The sequence below is a fragment of the Phalangium opilio genome, unplaced genomic scaffold, assembly GCF_054372755.1.
Source record: "Phalangium opilio isolate 3A_F unplaced genomic scaffold, DU_Popi_V2 ptg000002l_1, whole genome shotgun sequence".
NCBI lineage: Eukaryota > Metazoa > Arthropoda > Arachnida > Opiliones > Phalangiidae > Phalangium > Phalangium opilio.
This window is the reverse complement of record NW_028324144.1, coordinates 5822853-5844194: the sequence shown is the minus strand read 5'-3', so window position 1 is coordinate 5844194 and position 21342 is coordinate 5822853. Positions and strand designations below refer to the sequence as shown.

At 35.7% G+C, this 21342-nt stretch overlaps 1 protein-coding gene across 1 annotated transcript in view; it reads left to right on the top strand.

The window, feature by feature from the left end:
* The window catches only part of LOC149718442 (cell adhesion molecule Dscam1-like), a 211374-nt gene that overhangs the window by 113853 nt on the left and 76179 nt on the right, over positions 1–21342 (top strand). The window contains exons 6-7 of the mRNA XM_089845129.1: positions 18155–18421; positions 19013–19420. Coding sequence (XP_089701255.1) covers positions 18155–18421; positions 19013–19420 — 675 coding nt within the window. The remainder of the gene's footprint in view (positions 1–18154; positions 18422–19012; positions 19421–21342) is intronic.

Here is a 21342-nt window from a genome sequence, read left to right as displayed (position 1 = left end):
ACTATTATGTCGATGGTCGTTTCCAGTTGAAGTTCGAGTTCGTGGCAGTTTTTCAAGGGGTTTAGCTAAGGTATTACCGCGTTATTCCTTCTTCAACCCTCGGGTATTTTAAATATTGGAATCTTTTTAGGGTCGTTTTCGTGAGAGAAGTAAGTTTTGGTTAGAAGTATTTTATCCATTTCAAGAAGATATTTTGCATGAAAATTTTAAAACGCACGGAAGACCGTGGACTGATGTTATGCAGCTTTACTCGTATTATCGCTTCAGTCACACGAACGATAAATTCATGGGAAAATTTAATTTTTTATTCTCGGACTGCCTGAGCTTGAAAAACCCAGCTTAGTTAAGTGTAGGGTTCGTTTTCTTGTTTTTTCGCTTTTGAGTTATGCTTTTTGTTCGTTGTAACGTCTGAAACAGCAATGAACAAAAAGGTTGATAGAGGGCATAGAACTTTGTTTGGGTAAATATTTTATGATAGCTAAGCTACCCGACATTGCCCGGGTGTTTTTAAGAACTGAAACAATAAATAATATTTGGACTGAACATAACTATTGTTTTTTTAGAAACTAACGATACTTAATTGGGGATTAATCATAAAGCTACATTGTTAACTGTATTAATGGCAAGGTTTTCTGCGAACCTAACAATGAGAAACTGAATCAAACTACTTTTAAAAACTTCCCCTATTGTTACTAATTTGAACCAAGCATAAATTGCGATTGTATATAAGGTACAAACATAAACATACAAAGAAACCTTTTATTCCATACTGGTGGGACCGAATCGTTCAATGAAGTCGAACTTTTGACCTAATGACTAACATAAACACGCTATGGTTAGAGTGATTTACGAATGACGACTTAAATTTAACCAAGAAACTAATCATAACTAGTTTAAAGTGGTCTTTTTTGACTCAAAATCACTCGTAGAACCCATTGTACTTCGGGCCAAACTCCACGCATATATAAGATTTAATTAAATCTTTTTCTCTTAATCTGTGTTTAAATTAATTGCTGTCCCGCTATACTTTCCATTGATTTATTCCCCAATTTATAAATCCTGAATATTTCAAGTTCCATGCAGAACTAATTCTAAATCACAAACTGAATGCCTTCAGGCATAAATTTCCAACGATAACGCAAGATGATGTACATACATTCATATCTGAAATTGATACCCACTTACTTCAATTATACCCATTATTTTAAAATATATCCTGATAAGTTTCAATTTCCATAATTGATTAACATATGTGGTATTAATAATAGCGAAATCCATACGGATATTTCGTAGGTAAATGAAGATTCGTGTATTTTATCGCGCGTTATGCGAGTATCAATATTTTATAAGAAGAAATTTATTTCCTCTCTCGTTTTCGAAAGAGTCTAGAGAAACACGGAAATCCAGACACTAGAGACCGTAAAACCCACTCCTTGCCTTCTCCGTTAGTGGATAATGTATCGGGGTCGAATGGAAAGAAAAAACATTAGTCTTCTACCAAGAACAGACCGGAGGATGAAGAGGAAGATAACGAGAGGACTGTCACTGGTGTTCACAAACCCAGCAAGAACGAGACAAAACTCGATTACATTCAGTAGTGAAATCAAGGAGGTCAAAGCAATATGATTCGTTGTATGTAATTTTGCCGGAGATCTTTATCATATTTTTTGTAATTCGTACTGTAGCGCCATCTTCTGTTCAAATATTTTAGGCCCCCCCAAACCAAAACAACCCTTTGCCAATATAGTTACTCGTTTATGGTCGCTGGAACGAGAATGAAATAATTATGGACAGTTTGTTGCCAAAATACTTGTCGTAAGAGCATAAAAACATACTGAGATTCGCTACTTTTGTATCGCAAATGTGATTAGTACTCAGTTTAGTAAATGTTTATTTAGTATTGGTCGAAAAAAGACGCAATTAATGACATAAGAAGCTAAGCCTTAGGTTCTGTTAAAATCAGTGTCTGTGCTCATATTATATAGGTAACAAACATGTTCTGCAAATTTTTCTGGCCTATATTCTGAATTTTTCTTGTAGAGATGGCAAAAATACGTCGCCATAATGTGATATACGAGTAATTCAAAGCCTAGGCACTCGATTAGGAATTTGAAGTTCGTCGCATCATTTAAAAAGAGACGACAGTCATGTGATATTTTTTAAAGATACAAATGGAGTTTACTCAAGTACACCTAGACTTAACTTGCAATTTCCATAGACACTTCACCAAAACGTTACCCTAAAATGTTCAATTCACATCTAGTTACACAAACTCGGATCCATAGCCGTTTCTAATGAAACCAAAATAATGTGGATGACCCATAACAAAAACTCTCAGTTAATTTGAAAAGAGAATCTATAACACTTGGTTTCAAACTCCCCGAACAATTTCCACAACTCACCGTGTTTAGTAAAGTGTTTATTTCACCAACTTGATTAACTCGTGATCAGTCAAAGATATAAATAATTTTAGTTTTCAAGTAGTCAATATTATTACACGAGTTGCTTTTATCATATTTTTTTAATTAGTAACATGTGAACTCTGTAAATCAGAAAGTTCAAACCAAACCAGTAAAATGACAAAAATTGCGTCAGCTTTAGTTTGAAATTCAATTCTTTCATCTTAATGCGTATTGTCGAACCCCTCGGGTCACGATGGAAAGGAAGAGGACGAGGAGAGGTGGGAGGCGCGGATCACTAAGGTAGAGGGAGGTTTCGAATTCCTGTCATTGACTTCTCGTATGTCAAATGAACCCCATTTTCGGTAAGGGAGGGGTTATTTGAGTAACGGATCTCGGAATTTTATGATCCAGTGGGGAAATTTAGCTGGACCTGTATTTTTCGAAGATTTTCTTCATTAAAGTACCGGGCCACGCTCATATAAAGGGGATATACGAGAGCACCTTGGCATATTTTTACACTAATACGTCTTGGGGACCGTCCATAAACTACTTCACGCAAAAATGGCATATACTGACCCATCGACCCGTTGATCATACTTCGTCACATTTTCTAAGGCACCTCTAATAAAAACTACATCATATTTCTTTAACCCATTCCCACAAATGCACTATGATTTGTCAGAAATTTTCATAGTAGATAATTATAATTTCCATATTATTATTATTTAAGATGAAGTTGGGTATCATTTTGACCTCCATAAGATTTAGGTATCTAAAACTAGATTATGTGAAAGTTGAAGCCAGTAAGTTATAAAATAAATACATGTCTTTGACAGACGTCACAGTTGGTCACCGCCTGGTGAATGAGTTTTTCCTTCTTATTCATAATATTTCTGCGCATTGAAAATGTCAGATATTTAAAATATTAGGACAAAAATTTGCTCATTTTAAATGTATTTCACTTTCGGTTTTATTGTTTAATATTTTCAACGAATATTGGAAAGTTTTCTTTTATTTCTGCCTTTGATAATGGTATCGAAGTTTTCAATTATTCACCAAATCATCGTGAATAATTTTCACAAGCTGTCTCTTACATTTCACACCGAGACTTCATATTGTGTTTGTTCTTCGTGAGAATTACCTTTACGCTACACAGTGAGCACGTATGAGGAGGCTCGGAGAGACAAAATTCTCCGTCAGCTCCTCTTTCGAAACCGGTACAGAGCTGTCTAAGTTTGTTTACTATATTCTTAACGGATCACGTGACGTCTGACTCTTGGACTGTGCACCGTGGTAGGTGCTCGTGAGAGAGATATCGGGCTGTTCCGTTATAGTTACCATCCCCCTGTGACTCTCCTTCATATACGTGCTCACTGCGCTACAGAACCTTGTTCTTTCTAGGCTTTATTTTCAAAGAGACCATCGTTACCTTACGGACCTTTTTTCCCAAAAGGCTTTATTTCCATAAGGGACCATTTAAGTTGAACCAAAGGTATTTTTCTAGTGGAATTCCAAATTAACAAGAAATGGACCGTTAGGTTAGATCTACTGATAGGAAAACTGGGTGTTCTGATATTGAAACCGAGGCGTAGAGTAAGAATGTTAAGGCTTAGGCAAGGGAAAGATGGGAAAGAAGAGCGATCGTCGCAGGGTCTCGTTTTTAGCCAACGTTGGCCCGTTTCGTCTGCCATCTTCAGGCTGATCGACGACTCGCTGGGACTGAAATGTCACGGCTTCCGATTACTTTTTACGGCTGCCTGGTTTGTAATCAATGGCATCAAGAGAGGAAATTTGGGGGAAAATTCTTACCTCGGGTTGCGGCATTTTTTCTTCTTCTACTTCATCTCTTTTACTATACTGTCCAAGTTTTGGGCAGCAAATCTTTCTTTTTTCCTTCAAGAGCTTGTTAGAATAGGGATGAAATGAAACCCAAATTCTGGTGATGTAATAGATATCGTGATTCGTGCAAAGTGGGTCATGCTGAGAGAAATATTGTCGTTAGTTCTTCACTATTGGCTGAGGTTTGAAAATAATGTTTTGGGTGTTGAGCCAATGGAAGATTAGTCTCTTGGTTTTGATACTTTTTTAAGATTTGAAGTTAAAGCAGAAGATAGTGTGAACTTAAATGGAAGGTGCAAAGGAATCGTTTGATATTTTCCTTACTTATTAGACTTATCTGCTTAATGAAAAACTCCATTATGAAAATATCTAAGACAGGTCTTAAAAATTAAAATATATTCAGATTTCAATGGAAAATTGATGTTTGTACTTGTGACTTTAATGGCACTTTATTGAAATCGTGTTTTCTTGGCACGCTGACTGTCACGTGCCACGATATAATTACTTAGCGTGCAATGTTTTTTTCGACATTGAGGGTGTCACGGAAATTTATTTAGACGGAATTCACAGAGTTAAGTGATTATTAGTTGGTGTAAATAATAAAATATCAATTGTAGGCCTATGTACTTTTATCTATTTTGATTTTAAAATCACTGGATTTTCTAGATGATTAATGGAACTGGTTAAAAAATATACACACATTTGGTTTGAAGGTTCACCCCTTTTTTAAGAAATGATTAAAATATCACAAGTTTCCAATAAGAACTACGCATTAGTCGCTGTGCCATCTTAAGTACAAAAAAATTAAGTTCGAAACCAATGTATAAAAAGTAATCTATTGAAGGACTTTACCTAAAAGTAGATTGCGGATGCTTGTGTAACTCATTGTAAAAGATAACAAAAAGGACTAACCAAATCCATCCATTCGATATTACATAATCTAAAGATATTAAATAAAAATGTTAAAATTCCAACACGGCTATCATGTAACACCTATTCAGAGTTGATTGATCTGATACAGCAACCTTGTTAATATCTTGTTTCATTGATTTCATGACTCAATATTATCTATAGAGAGTAGTCTATAATATTCGTATTTGATAAAAACATCGATAGTCTCTATATTAGCAAATAACCTTACAAAATGAATCTGCCAAAGACAAGAGTAAATCAAGAAAAGGCGTATTAAGCTTATCCATCCATTCTTGCGAACCTGAATGCATGATCACATCTATACGAAAAGCAAACACTGTTCTTCTTTGTTCCGTGGATTATCAGCAAAATGCAACCTAGTAATCTCAACCATCCAAATCCTTAATTAATTGAATGCCTTATGAAAAAACGCTATAGGCCTTTCTGAAAAAAGCGAAAGGAATCCCGGGTCTGATGGCAGGTTACTCAAGTCAGTTCAGTTCTAGCGGCAGCCCACCAAAATCGCTCGCTCAGAATATTACGCCAATTACCAACACCATTCTGTTTATCCGGTTGAAATGCCCGTAACGGTACCATTGAAACAAGGTGTTAAGTCCACAGAAACCTTTTCAAAAATGCGCTTTTGAAAAACAAAAACGCGGAATAGGAATCTTGTGCGAATAAATAATCGTATAAAACTTTACGGTAGTTCAAAACGCCGCTTTTGAGAGAAATAGGAACTAGCCATAAAAAATTCGACCATGTCGAGTTCTATGACAAGGTCTATTTGCCAACATATTTTGCATTACTTTAAGTTGAGTCTATTTATAGTTCCCTATTCTCCTAGTCTTGATTTACTCTTGAAAAGAGGTAAAAGAGGTTTCGTTCTCTAGCATTTCATCTTATGGGTGCTGGAGCGTGGTTTCCTTAGATCTAACCGTCTAACGCAATCGACGTTCGAGCAGCAGCAAGTCGCTCGAATTCCTTCTCTCTCGCTCCGTTGCCAGAGAAATTCGATGAGCCGTTGATTTTTTTTCTCCCTCACCGACAAATTCTCCTTAGATCCTTCCTTATTTTACGTAGAGCTATTTGCAATGTAAATTTTCGTTCTCCCTCTTATTCTTCCTTCGTTTTATAAATTGAATAAGAAAATCCGGGCGTTAAAATAGAGGTCGATTCTTTTTTTTTTCTTTCTTTCGCAACGTTTTTCTTCTCCCTTACCCGTAAACTTAAAACTTGAGAAATTCCGAATTTTTTATTACCTCTTAAAGGTCTTGATTAACTGAGCCCAAGATTTTTTTCTTTCGCCAATTTGAATGAAAGTAATCGCCTAGTAGCTTGAACGAGCGTGTAATTAAAGGAATATATTATCTGGAGTATATTCGAGACCAGGCTGGGATACAGAAAGGGGTGTAGAGATAGTAAAGGATGTTAGATGGCTGATTTCTTTAAGTTCACATGCGCTCAGGATGATCCTTGAAGGTTAAACAAAGCATAGATATAGAGATTGGAATTAAAGACTAATGTATTTAGATTATTTCTAAACGTGGTAGAATTTTCTGTTTCATCACAACCAAATGCTAATAGAATTAATAGAAAGTTTGTGGATAAAAGCCTTTCACTTTCTTGCTATCGTCTTTGGTCGACCATTCGGCGCTCAATGGCGAATAATTTTACCTCTCCGACGATAAAAGACAATTCCATTGATTATTTGCAGAGATCCCAACCTAGGTTACTTCCATTGCACCAATAAGTAACGCCAGACGGAGCCCGAGTACACTACACGCGGGGGCGGGACAAGCCATCTCGCACTGCCTCTAGCGGTGCTTCGTGGCGCTTGGGAAATAACCCAAGAAGACGACACTGCCTGTGTGGTGTTTGCGTCTTCTTTTAAACTAAATTATAGTTTGATTTTTGAACCATTCGATGCGTAAGAATATTTTTCGTGCTCGTTAATCGAATATTTCTTGGTGAAAACCTTGTAAATATAATTCAGTTTTCCCTGGTACCAACGCAATGGCAATCGTACGTGATTTCTCCTCTAGTATGTTTCTTTGAATGTACCGTGAACACGAAAAAGCCCCTTTGTTATTGTTTTCATTATTTGTTTATCACGTTACTCCGAAAGTTTCATATAGAGATCAAACAGAATCCAATTTGACGAGTCTTTGTTTATTTTACAAAACCTGTACCGTCTAACATTTTAGAAAATAATTGGCTAGAAACGACCAAATATTACTTAACAACTGCAATTTTCTTACGTGAACTTTTATTATACAATTCATCTCGCTAAAAGACTATGCAAATATTTGATTGAAGAATCTATTTTGCGCGTGGACTTGAAACGTCTAGATCTTAATTCTTCACAGAAAGCCAGCCAAGTCTTAATCTCGAACGTAAACTGAAACTTTAAGTAACGAGATTTTTGGGGCGATATATATCTCACCGCGAAGCTTTTCTCTAAAAGTTGATTCGATAATGAGTTTAAATTTTCCCCCAAACTTTAAATTGCATTCATAAATTACATTTGCATAAGTTAATTGCTAAGCTAGTAGGGTCATCGATTTTTAGATTTGGGAGACTGCCGGGAACTTCTCCGCAGTCACAATTTTAATGGAATAAAACGCACCGACTTAAGCGTACATGTAGATACCGTCTCCTAGTACAAACGGGAACAAATCTCGTGTCAAATAGCGAAATTAAATCCGTAATGGATTCTTTCCCCAAAATCTTGTTGTCGCTAGAACGACTCTCGAGCACGGAAAATGACATAGGCTTAGCGCGAGGCTCGTAAAACAAACTTGCCGAGGGATATATGATGTCGTAATTTTTAAGAAATGACAAAAAATTAATGATTCTTCTGGAACACTTTTTTTTTGTGGGGAAGTACGCAATGCAATTGGTACTTTCGTTCCATGAGATTTAATTTGAACATTGTGTTAATTTGCCTGAACTAACACTATACATCACTTGAATAGTACACTGTAGGAAATGGGTCCTTTCTCTAAAGATTATTAAAATTTGTAGAGAAAATCATTTTTAGCCCGAACTGAATGGAAAGTAGACTCATTTTTTCCTTTGCAAACCTTCAAAAGGTTTTGGGTCTATTTCGCGAGAAAAATGGACCCTAAACCAAAATTAAAATTATTTTCAAGTTAGTTGGACTATGTTCAAGAACAATAAGAAGTTTTCATAGTCATTTTAAACACTTTCATTAAACATATATTGAATTGTTTTCACTTTATGCCCTTTATATTAATGGTTAGTATAATCTTATGCCACGTTATTGTTAATTCTAATTGGGATTAGCGAATAAAACATAAATTAACATCGATATCCAGTTTTCCGATGGAAAGCCTTTGAGCACATACACGTAACGACAAAATATCTAACATCAATTCTTGCTCGCCTTAAGTAGGTTTGTTTAATATATTAGGTATATTTATACTTCAGAATCACGAAAGGTCATTTTATTTAGGTATGCCGTGTGGTTCATTTTCGGTGTATTTCTGCACCTTAATTGGTTATTTCCCATCTAAGTGACGTCAGCGTGCCGGTCGATTCATAATTTTTGTTTTAGCATATACGGTTGAGTCAAGGCTACAAACTCGAGAAATTGTGTTAAACCTGATTAGGTTATTACTGAAAATTTCGAAATCAGTTGAATATTCGAAATTTGCCACTGATTTCAAATAAACAAAAAATAATTGCACAATTTTTATGAAATCGTGAACTATTTAACGAGATAATTCACGTTGAAATTGTTAAAAAACGTTTCAGCAAATATTTGATGGGTTGAAATAAATTGATTTAAATCGTGATTTAAGAAATTCCACGATATTAAATAAACAACAAAAATAATTTCTCAATTTTCATGAAATCGCGAATTCGATAAAAACTATTTTAGGAAAGATTTCACGTAGAAATTAGAAGGAAAATTTTATCAAATATTTGGTATAAGAAATTTGTTAAAATTTTGATTTTAGAATTGGAAGAAATTTATTAATTTAATGGGATAGAATCAGATTTATCTGAGTTGGTCAAACTAACATTGGTTTTCTATAAATTAACCACCCCTAAAAACATGGGGGTCAGTAGAAATCGCGAGAAAAATTTATTAATTAAAATAAACTTGAATAAAAATTAAAATTTTGAACGCCAGATTTAAAATCGGCCAACATTTTCAACCCATTACCTACGTAGGTAAAGTTCGGCCTCTGATTGGTTGCTAGTAGTTGGAATGATAACTGTCGTTTTAGGAGTAAAAAGTAGTAGGAACGAGAATCTAGGTCAGCTTGCCTGGTGAATCGTCGTCTGCTTATATGCTTAAGAATGTCAGACGAGAAAGTATTTCTGATCATTCCGGTCCTGAATCTGAGGATGAAAGTTCGAACTCTGATTCTTTGGATTCAGAAAATTCGGAACAATATAAATTTGGATCTTTAAATCGTAATTTAAAAATCATTAATTAAACTAAAATATAAAAACATATATATTTTCAGAATCCTTATTTGTCTATCTATCGAAATAAATTAACCTTATAGGGATTTATTGCAATGAAATTAAAAGAAAGTATCCCTTTAATTATAAACTCTGAAAATTGAAATATAAAAAATTGAAATTTTTTTGAAATGAAGAAATAACAATGCGAAATAGTCGGGAATATTGAACAAAAATAATATATAAAAAATCAAATACAATTGGACCCCGGGTGTTATATATGTACATTTTCTAGCTAGTAACCATCCCCTCGCATTGAAAAGATCGACCAGTACGTATCGTATTGTCTTTTGTTTTCGAAAAATAGCTTTACATTTCACGTAGGTTCTCATTATTATAGGTCACCCTTTATCCCTTCGTAGTCCTTTTATTTCCAACCATACCAGAATTTTGGCGATGGAGAAAGCAAATTACCTACAGCTGAGTCATCGTCCAAAGAGGCTCGGTATAAAAAAATCTTGTTTGCTAAATTGGTTATTAGAATAAACGCTGATGCTAGTTGAGTCCCCCTCCCCCGTTCCTTTCCAGGTAAAAATATGTTTGAGTTTCGTTCGGTGCAGCCATGAAGGTCCGCGTTCCTCTCTTGGCGTATGTTTGTCCGTTGAACTTTATTTCCGTAACCCTTAATTAGGAAAGTTCGACAAGCCTTTGTTTAAAACCCCCTTAACTTGTTTCGACCCTTTCTTGTAGATATAGTAGCTAGCCTCGGGGTCACCGGTCCGTCTGCCTGGCCATGCACTCGAGATCTTTAGGCGATTTAATTATAGTAAGACCAACAACTCTGACGCACGCCCGCGATTATAACAAGGCCTTTTAAGTGTGCGTTCGCGTGCTATGTTCGAGCTGCCGCGCGCGGTCGTGACTCGAGAGGCGTTTTTGTTCCAAGTGGACTTCTAACTTTTAATTCAACATAAACCGACCGCGGACAGGGGATGAATTATGCTAAAGGAATGGTGGAACGTGCCGGTGGTGATAGTGTCTTCAATGTAGTGTCTAATTATGTAAATAGTAACGTTTATTGTATACAGTTCTCGCAGTGAAAATGTGTGTCAGTATATCTTTCCTCTAATGTAAATATTGCAATAGTTACTATACAAAAACTAAGTAACTATTTTTGAGTCTTTGCCGCAAATCTTGGACGAGAACGAAAGCAATAAGAGGTCAGTTCGACCTGGTATTTTTGATGATGGCCACTGGTTAAAAAAGGTTAGAAATGTTAATCCATGGGTTTAGTAAAAAAAGGGTTAAGAATTTCATTGGAATAATTCGAAATGTTTGGTCTTTATCAATTTTGGAATGTTTTGCTGCCTTAATGCATGTTTATTTTTCAAAATGACAGTCGAATTAAATAACTAATTAAAGTTTATTTGTTGTAAAGTATAACCAGGGATAGATAGATTTTTTTTAAGACGGAATAAACAATGTTTGGCCTTTACTTCAGTCCGACTCATAGACGAGTATATAGTCCCTTCCTTCAACACGTAACCAAAAAATTAAATTATCTTATTGGCTCACAAAAACTACGTATTGGTGACGTTGCTGACAAGGAGGGCCAAAAATACGTAATTCCTGTTTACCTCCGTCGCCATGACTACGACCCCTCTTGCGTTGTACCATAGCCCGCTCGATCACGCGCGTCACGACGCAAGCTGCTCGCGCTATAGCTCTAGAGTGCGGATCGAGTGGGCTATGGTTATACAGATAAGCGTCTTCACATGGGTTCAAATTGGAGCCGTCTAAATGCGAGGGTCCGGTAATTATTCGGGAATTGTTTTTAATAGCAATAGTAGTTAGTGAATTTGGTGCCGGTGTTTTGGATTTGGAGTACATCTGTAAGCTTGAAAAGTGTTCGCTAATTCTTTCTTAAGCCAATCATTTCTACTATCCTCATGATTTTGTAAACGAATTTGATGAAGTTAACCAAGGCTTAGTGAATGGTCAGGAGTTTTGTGAGCTTAGTGTTTGATTAAAACCTGTTCGTGTTGTAATATCTATGAAGACTTTTAATCAATAATTCTAACTCACTTTTAATTTTCTTGGGTCTTCCCCGTTTTTTTTTCAGTTGCAAGCCCTATGTCTTGTGTAACTTCATTTTTAAACAATGTTATTTCAAAAATTACAATCCGAGCCCATTCCAACTTAGCAGACGAAGGGGCAGACGACGTTTATTTGACCCGGATATACATACAACGCCATAACAAAAATAAGACCCGCCTCTTCTTTCGTACCCCTCCGTCACGGGTAAGGGGGTCGTGGACTTGGACGCGCACCCGAATAACCCTGTTACCCATTCCGTCTTAAAAAAGTCTATCTATCCCTGGTATAACAAAACAATAACAGTCGAACTTTTCTAAGCTATCGGAATTATTCCGCTCTTAAGAAATAAATCACAAGAAAATAATTAAAAAAAAAACTCAATTTTGAATTATTCTCATTTGACCTCTTCTCCCCCTACGCGGCCAAATGCCTTCTGATATTTGCTTATTTTTACCAAGGAGATTGGACCTATAATTCTTATTAGAAGACTGGCAACCGTGACCAGTGAAAGCCCCTAGCAGTTATCTAGATGAACCAACTTCTAGTTCCTATTTGTATCAGTAGCGACGCTGTAGTTTTCTAAACATTTTTGCCCATCTAGGGTTTTTTCACACTATTTCAGATGTCAACTAGTTGGAATAGCTGAATATCGCATTTCTTGACTACCCTTAAGATATTTATTAAAAATAAGAACCGTGGATTTCACTTTTTCTTCAAATCGATTCAGCCTACTTAAAAGTATTTTCGAGAGTGTACTAAAACATTTATAAACCACAGCTCGATTAAATGTAAACCGCTTATATATTTTAGTAATTTAATAGTTGTATAAGTAACACGCTCCTAGGAACCATTACTTTCACTTAAATTGTTTTCCACGTGAAACTTTATTTTCAGAGAAAGTTAAGTCTCTTTTTTCTTTCTATAAATTGTCGTGTCTTAATAGGTCTATTTGGCTTTATCGAGATTGACCATAATGGCCTTTTCTAGTTTCTTACCATGTAAGTCTGTTAAAGTTTGATAGGGGAAATGGTACTTTTTTGAAATACAAGATAAGGGGTGGGTTACGTACTGTTTCATAGGTTAATTATTGCAAGTCTCCATCTAGTAATGAAGTGACTGTATCTCCATTAGCCTAGGCGAAAACACAATACCTTTCGAAGAAATTCCGAATTTGCTGAGATTATGGGAGATTTTAGTAGTAAGGTCATCCCAGTATCAAAGAATGAAACTTAAATTTTCTTCCCATCAAAGAGGAAGTTTCCCTCGAGTTTAAACTAAAAATGATTGCTGATTTGATATTTCTAGTTACGCTATTTGCTTTTCCATTCAATTGATATAGGGCAAACCTCTCGGTTCAAATTTTAACTCACTGGTTTCTGCCAGTTCTTGTAATTGCAAAAACCAACAAAGATCAACATTTTTCGAATTTTTTATAGTAGAAACTTTTGAAGGTGTTTAGCACAGAAGGAAAAATGTTTTCTATAGACCGATATATCAACTAATTGTTTTGCTAAGCCTTGTCTACGAAGGGATGTCCACACTAAGCCTGTGGCTTATTAACAGCTAGGTTTACTAGGGTGGTAACTAGCCCATATGCCACAACTAAGCGACTTCTTCTTAAACAGCATTTCACTATAAGAAATATTTCCCATCCTTTACTAATACATTTTCCACTCTTGGGTTTCAAGCATACTGTTTTCCCTCAAGAGAGATTCCCACGAGAATTTATGTTAGGCACTGCGAACTCCGATCACGATCACGACCACTTAACACTTATGGTTATTTTCTTATGACTGTACCTACTTTTTCTTTTAGTTTTTTTTATAAGATCATTCTTTCGCAGCTGTTACCTAAGAACGATGGATATATTCTGTCAAGTTGAATCAAACGAACAAACTATCGTATCCTACGCGTGATAGAAATACATTAATACCTGTACCTCCCCTAGACTCTCCGCTTTACTCCCTAAACTATTATTAGTTGTTTTTAGTTAATTTATTATACCATGAGAGACTCGAATATGGTGGCCTATCGCTTTTCTCTTAAGACAGATCTATTTCTAGTTTTCTTCGGTCGATTCCTTCGGGGCATACCCTATTTGATGAAATATCTCTCCCAACCCAAAACGTCAATTGCAGGACGCTTAAATACCCTAAAAAAGGACGTTTGATATGGTAGAAAATATGGAAGTCTAGATTCCTTTTCCTTACTTTTAGTTTCACCGAAATATTTTTATACCAATTGTTTGTTGCTGTTAATAGTTGAAGGTTCAGTTGTTGTAGTTCATGTTTCGAATTAGTTACGATAGTTGTATGTCGGATAAGGGTTACAAAAGTTAACTTAATACCGAGGAAACCTTTGTCAGTCAACGTATTGGTGTTTTGCATTGCTGCATTGCTAATTTGTACGGGATATACAGGCGCTAGTGGAGAAATTAAATCAATTGGCGCAATACCTTTAATTGAAGAAACTAAATGCATTTTAACTACTTCCTTTAACTTCAATATTATTAAAAAAATATGACTGGATAAAATTAATTGGTTTAATATTTATAAGAAAAAATTTTATTTAAAAAATTCAAAAAGGTGTGGCCTTCTTTAAAGGGCTATTCTCACACAAATTACTTTCTTTATTTCCTGTCTAAAAGTGATTTTATGTTATTAGATATGTAGAATTTTAATATCCACTTTTTGCTTCTCCTTAAATTGTTTTAACCTTAAAATTATAGTTTAAAAAGCGATTAGCTCGCTCTTGGCTCCACCCTGTTTAAATTTCACATAATTACACTGATCCGGCCTGCTTGTTTAAATTCCCAAGTACTGTGCATCACGAATCAATAATTTCCTAGCACGCACCATACCACCATGAAACAACCAATTAGCAGCCCTATTTTTTTGACAAGGCTTAAGTTGCTACCATCGCAATTGCATGTACTGATACCTCACTACGTAATACGATAACCCCGCCCTCTCACAAAGTATAAAATGTAAGACGTTGTATGTTCATTTTTAACTTGAGATTTTGCTTAATTAATTGATCATTCTATCAAAAAATACAATATCATCGAGTTTAAAGGACCCCAAAGTTGGAAAAAAAGACATCCTTAATTTTTTCCGTATCTGTTTTCCTTTAAATTAGTATGAAATGCTCTTGAACATGATTTCCCCAAAAAGTTTGATAAACCTTATCAAACTAGTTAAAAAACTCGTAATTTAGGGAATTCGGCAGAAGTTCAACTTTGTCTATATAGAAGCCCCTTCGCTTGATATAGAGCTGGCATCTTTGGTAGGTGTTGATCATGTTGGTACTATTTCTAAAGGGCGAAAATTACAAAAAGAAAGCAATTTTACAAAAATTAAAATCTGAAAGTGTGAGTTGCAATATTGTCCTTTACCATCTTGTTCAGGGATTTTTTCTTCTAGGCCGCGTTTAGACCGCGCTGTCTCCTGTAAAAAGAATTATTCATCAAAACGTAATAGGATTTAGGAAAAAAGGGAGTGTACTTTTCTGCTTCAAGATCTTCGAAAATATATGAAAAAAAAATTGTGTGCAGCTTTTTTTATTCGTCTATCAAATCGGCCGAAAACCTACGCGTAGCAGAAGTTTTGGAATGGTTATCAATAACCAAGTCTATTTTTTCTGTATTATATGTTTGAGGGTGTACCCGAAGAGAACTGGAAAAAAATTCTATCTATTCTAGAATAATCCGTTTTATTCCAAGTTTTTTCCTTCGACGTGAAATCTTCAACAGGCATGCCTGTGATAATGTGAATTTTTTATCGTTAAATCACTTGCTTTGCGATAAAACCAACTTTATAATTTTATAAACCGATAAGCATCGGCAATTCTCAGAATACTGTGCTGCTTGAATATTTTAATATATTTATTCTGAATGTCTAGTTTAAATTGGAGGTTTACGTCTAACTGCAAATTTAAAATTATATGAGTGATTTAGTTAAGTTACAGAAGAAATCTGTCTGGTTATACTACTCGTTCAACAAAGTTTTATACCCTGAAGTCAGTTACTTTGAAACCGTTGCTCCAGTAAGTTAACTTTACTGCTTAAAGCGTCTTGAATAATTTAGGTAAAGATACATAATTTAAATTTAGGATGTAAACGTGGGCACGTCTCAATGAGATACTTTAAATAACTAAACTAAGTTTCTTATATATAAGTATAGTAGCAGCAAAGAAACCCGGCATTGCCTGTAATGGCAACGGGTCGCGCTATCTTTTAAAATGTACAATTCCAAAAGCCCGTTTGTAAGATAGCAATTATTTATGAAACCTATTCAAACGTACGGACGTTACTCTGCAAAAGTTTTTACACTTCTGATCGCTTTTTTGTCAACATAGCAACAAATTCGAATTTCCTTACTTTTGACAAAATTTGAGCTTCTTCGGTAATGCGGTTTGGTCTAAACGTTGATTATTACTTAGCATTTTACTTACATGGATAGATACCTGACCGACCAACCATCAACACCGAAGCCAAATTGCTTCATAAATTGCTTGGAAAATTTTAAAGGGCTTTCTTACGTTTCAACTGATATGACTGGTAATCAGTGTATTCTGAAGTCGCCCTGTAAGGTTTATGGTTTGAATACACCGCCATGTTTTAAAATGACGGCCAGTAACCAAAACGTTTTAAAATACAACCGGACAACATTGGTCGTCTGCGCTTGTTTGCATCTACCTTTAAAGGGCCTACTCAGACTTAATATTTACGTCGGTGAAGTCCATTTACTTGATTGTTCACAAGTGTCAACGACTACGTCAAAGGTTCACGAGTTTACTTAGAAAATTTAAAATTTTGTCGGGCAGTGTCGAGATCGCACCACCTCGTTAGCGCTTTTCTTTAACCATAGATCACTAGATCATGCCATACTGACACATGATAGAGTGAGCTTTTGGGATTTTTGACTGTATTTGTCATTTTGGATTCTACTATTTTAGTCTCTTCCCAAAAAATCACCATGTACGAGACTTGTTTAAAGTCGTCGGTTTTCACACCTGAACAGGTAAATGAATACCTAGTCTGAACGAGATTTTAAACATCACCAATGAGCGATTTAATATCGCTTTATTGTAACATTAGCACTCGCATATCTGACTTGTTAGAAAGAGCTAGCGCCTAATCTTGTAGACCGTGCAATACACGAAAACACTTTCATTCGTACAAGAGGCTCAGCCGGCAAAAGGAATGAAAAATGAACATCGGACTCAGGCTGTTATATCAAGGGGACTGCCAGTTTAAAATGACTTTGGGAATAAATCCACCGTCCCCGCTCTACCCCTTTATCCTTGGTAACCAGGTTCAAATGTGTCTCTATGACGCTTGGATTGAATCTCTATTTGAAAAATATCCTCACGTCCTCCTGGACCAGAAGCGGGTACCGCTATACATTTTTTTAGTTTCTCAACAATCTTCTTTCGTAGAAACAGAACTATTACAATCTGTTACCGAGATGTTGTAGTCGTTCTCGCCTGATAAGTGGCTTATAATTAACAAGTAGCAAACCTTCACCAGATTGCTACTTAAAAAATCAATAAATTGTACATAACTACTTAAGAGCATTTGTCGTTGTATTATTTGAGCTCTCGAAGTAGCGCAAGGTAATTCTTGCATCTTGACTTTTGCGCTTTAAAGTTTATTAATTCTTGTGAATGCTTATTAATTACAAAAATCGATTTGTTCAATTGCATTGCATCAAAAATTTTCTAAGGCTGATAAAACCGTGTTTGAAAAGTTATACTATATTGAAATCGAATAATTTAAATTAATATTTATTTTGAAGTGCCCGTTGTATCTCATGGTCTTTCGACCAACATGATCTACAAACATTGATATTTCGAACTTGTTATTATTAAAATAAAACATAACCTATGTAACTCGGGTATAGTGCAGCTTTTAATTAGAGAAAGTATTTTTAGAATCGGTTTAGTAGTTTCAGAATTTACTCCTACATACATAAAAAAAATACATACATACAAACAAACAAACATAGAAATTTTACCTCCTTTATAATTTAACTATAGATTGAATATCAATATATCGTAAAAAATGTACTGAAAGATGTCGAAAAAGCAAAATAGTTCTGTACGTGTGGTTGCTTTTAGTGCAAGTCAGAATTCCACACCTAAAATAGCCGACTAAGTACGTGCTACGCCATAATTAGTTTTTATGTAGCAATTACCGGCTATCTATAGGGGTCTCTTAATTGGTTTGTCGGCCAATTAGCTACCCGTATTTAACGCTGTGTGGACAAACATTATTGTGTAGTGTCACGCCAACCGGGAGTACTTGAAGGAAATTACAAGACGGTTACCGAAAAGCCGAAAACTGAAAGTGATAATGTGTAATAGAATAGAAAAACTGCAGAGTAAATCTAGCATAAATAATGAAAAATCTTATGGAAAATTTTTTGTGTTTTGACAATCTTGTTTTATTTTTTATTTTACAGCCAATATATCGGTATTCTTGTCTCCCGCGTCTGCCTCTGTCGAAATTGGACAATCCGTATCGTTAAACTGCTCGGTTCAGGGCTACCCCGTTCAAACTGTCACGTGGATGAAGAATCAAAGGCCGATTGTCGCCGGAAATCGAATTCACATTCTATCAAGGCAGTTATATATGACGTCGATACAACGGGACGATCAAGGCGTTTATCAATGTATGGCTTCCGGTGATGGACAGTCAGCGCAAGCAGCCTCCTATTTGACTCTATCAGGTAGGATATAAGGCCATGCACTTGTCTTCAATAATCACAATAGTGAAAAATATTATTCAAGCTTCGTAGCAAGCAGGACAAAAAAGAAGCAAGACAGGGAATCTTTATTGTGTTAGAGTTCGGTAGATCTTGTATCACATTCAGTCTTAGAAATAGCTTAGGTTCACAGGTGCAAAGCTAACATATTAATTCTTCGAATCGATTTTATAAAATCACAAGTCAATTATTTTGAATTTTTCATGCATATTAATAGGGATTTGTTTGAAAATCTCAGGTTTTTTACAGAAATTCTGTTCAGAGGTTCTCAGATTTCACCTTATATGTGTGTTACAGATGGCACTTACTAGAATAGAACCTTGCCATATCTGTACTTATTTTTTGGTTCAATTATGCGTCGAAAGGTTTCTAAACTTTTAGACAGACCATCCATGAATAATGTGTTTATCAAGCCTTACCAGAGAGTGGCACACATTGCAATTAATATAATCTAATTTTGATGAAACCAATTGTCGATATGCTCAACAATTAACCCTCTTTCAATTCTTTGTTTTCTTCATCGTTGACCCCGGATCTTTTATTGTATAATTTCAGAGGACGCCCCAACCTTAAAGCACGTCTTCTCGCGTCAAATAATTCAACGAGGGGAACGAGTTTCACTTCGTTGCGTGGCTGTGGGTAATCCATTGCCTCGAGTAACCTGGACCCTCGATGGTCGACCCATTCCGGAAAGCCATCGCATACAATATGGCGATTTCGTTAGCAGCGTTGGTGAGGTGGTCAGTTTCGTTAACATCACCTCGGCCAATAGCGAGCACGGAGGTCTTTATACTTGCGTCGCCACCAACGAAGCTGGTGTCTCGGAACATTGGGACCGAGTGGACATTTACGGACCCCCTTTCATCAGACCCATGGGAAATCTAACCGTCGTAGCTGGGGAGGACCTGGTATACCATTGTCCAGTCGGAGGATACCCGAGACCGAACGTTACGTGGTCAAAAGGTAATCGAATATTTTCTTTTTGTATTTATTTTTATTCTTTATGTCCTTTTGTCCTTCTTTCTTATCTCTTTCCGCTCAATCAATTTGCCTTATGGGTATTGGCTGCAGTAAAACTAATACCCTCATTTAAAAGAATTTTTACCCGGCGAAAATCGCGACGGAAATTCTACTTTTTTTAGCGTACAAATGTGGGAAGCGTTTTTTCTTATAGAAATGTTTTATGCGTGCCTATTTAATTTTATTATTAACCTTAACTAACTGATCGAGGTCAATTTAGGATATTTAAAACCTCATAATAGGCCTAGTCGAAATTAAACGCTGCTGTCTATTTAATATTAATTAGTTTGATTCAACATACTGAACTTGCAAGTTGGTTTTAGGAAAAGTATATGAAACTTCTCTTCTAGAAAAGTGTACCACAAATCAGTGTAATTGTAACGTGATTCTTCCCAACATCAGGATACTAGGAGCAAGGTTACTAAACCGAATCACATACGCGATAAATAGTTCCCTCATCATTACTCTATTAGCGCTTAACTATTTGCCAAGGCGCATGCGCTTGTGGATTTTCGTCCCACGTCAAGACAATCAAGGTTTGTGGGTTGATTGCTGAGGATTTAGTACCAAACTGTTTTAGAATTCACCCCACGGTGCGATACCCATCTGAAGTTTGACGAGCAAAGAGGGTAATCCTGGGAAGAATCATGTTAAATAACTGAAGTTCTAAGAGGAACCAGAGTGTCATCCTTCTTCTATTATCCTCTTCTGGTATTAGATATTTTACATGCTCCGCAATTATTCAGTAATATGTCCAAAATACATCTGACACAATGAATATTTTGTTAATTTGAAATGACTGTGAATGATTTTTGAAATGGAGTTACTGTTACCACGCCCTAATTTCAAAGGAAAACCAAGTAGGAAATAAGGATGGAATTGATTTATTGCATTAAAGCTAAAACAGTCACAAAACATAAATTCAAATATATTTAAAATACTCAAATGCGGATAAAAAAGAGTTATCGCTATCTCAAAGCGTATTTCGCGTCGTGAAAATCATTCTCGGAATTCCAGATTCTATGAAGTTAAAAGATATAACTGTATATCTTAATACACCCTAACTTAAGGGCTATAAAATAAATAGGGTTTTCCCTCGGATATAAAATAAACGGAATCAATTTTTATTGGTAGATTTTCTTCCCTAGCGACTTACAAAAAAATAAAAAAAAACCCGGAAATAACTTACATTTTTTTATAAATTACGAATGGAGTACTTACGAAGTTCACATGCAACCAGTGCTAAAAAAGCCTTTTATAGGTCTAGAATCAACCGAAATCAGTAATATTTTTTTCATATTTGAGAAACTGGTTTGTTTGTTTGTTTATGTGTCTGTTTTCTAAGCACAGTCACAATTCGTTACCAATATCACCAAGCTGCATAGTGGAAGGTGTTTGGTTGAGTCCCTCAAGACTAGACCCGCGAACACTTAGCAATTAAAAACGCCCCAATCTAACAGTTTTGCATTTTTTATTAACCAATAATTAAATAATTTAATTAGAAGGTTGTAATATAAATCTTTATCATGCTGATATTTTTTACGGGTGGGTCCAAAGACGATTTAGTGTTTAGTATATGCACAGGCAACTCTACTAAGTTTTCAATTTCATTGAAACACGCTGGCAATTGCATAATACAGCGCAATATATTTTTTAATCTTATTAAAACCCTGCTTTTGGAGACTAATCATTACTGAGATTGTTGACTTTGTTGACCTCCAAATGACGTAGCGGTCTGAGGGTGTGAGACTTGATAAAAATATGACTAAAGAAGTGGACTTTCCATGTTCAAGCTTTGAAAAGTTTTACATCGGATGCCAGTGGCGTCGCTAGGCCTTTTTTGGGGGGGCTATAGCCCCCCCAAA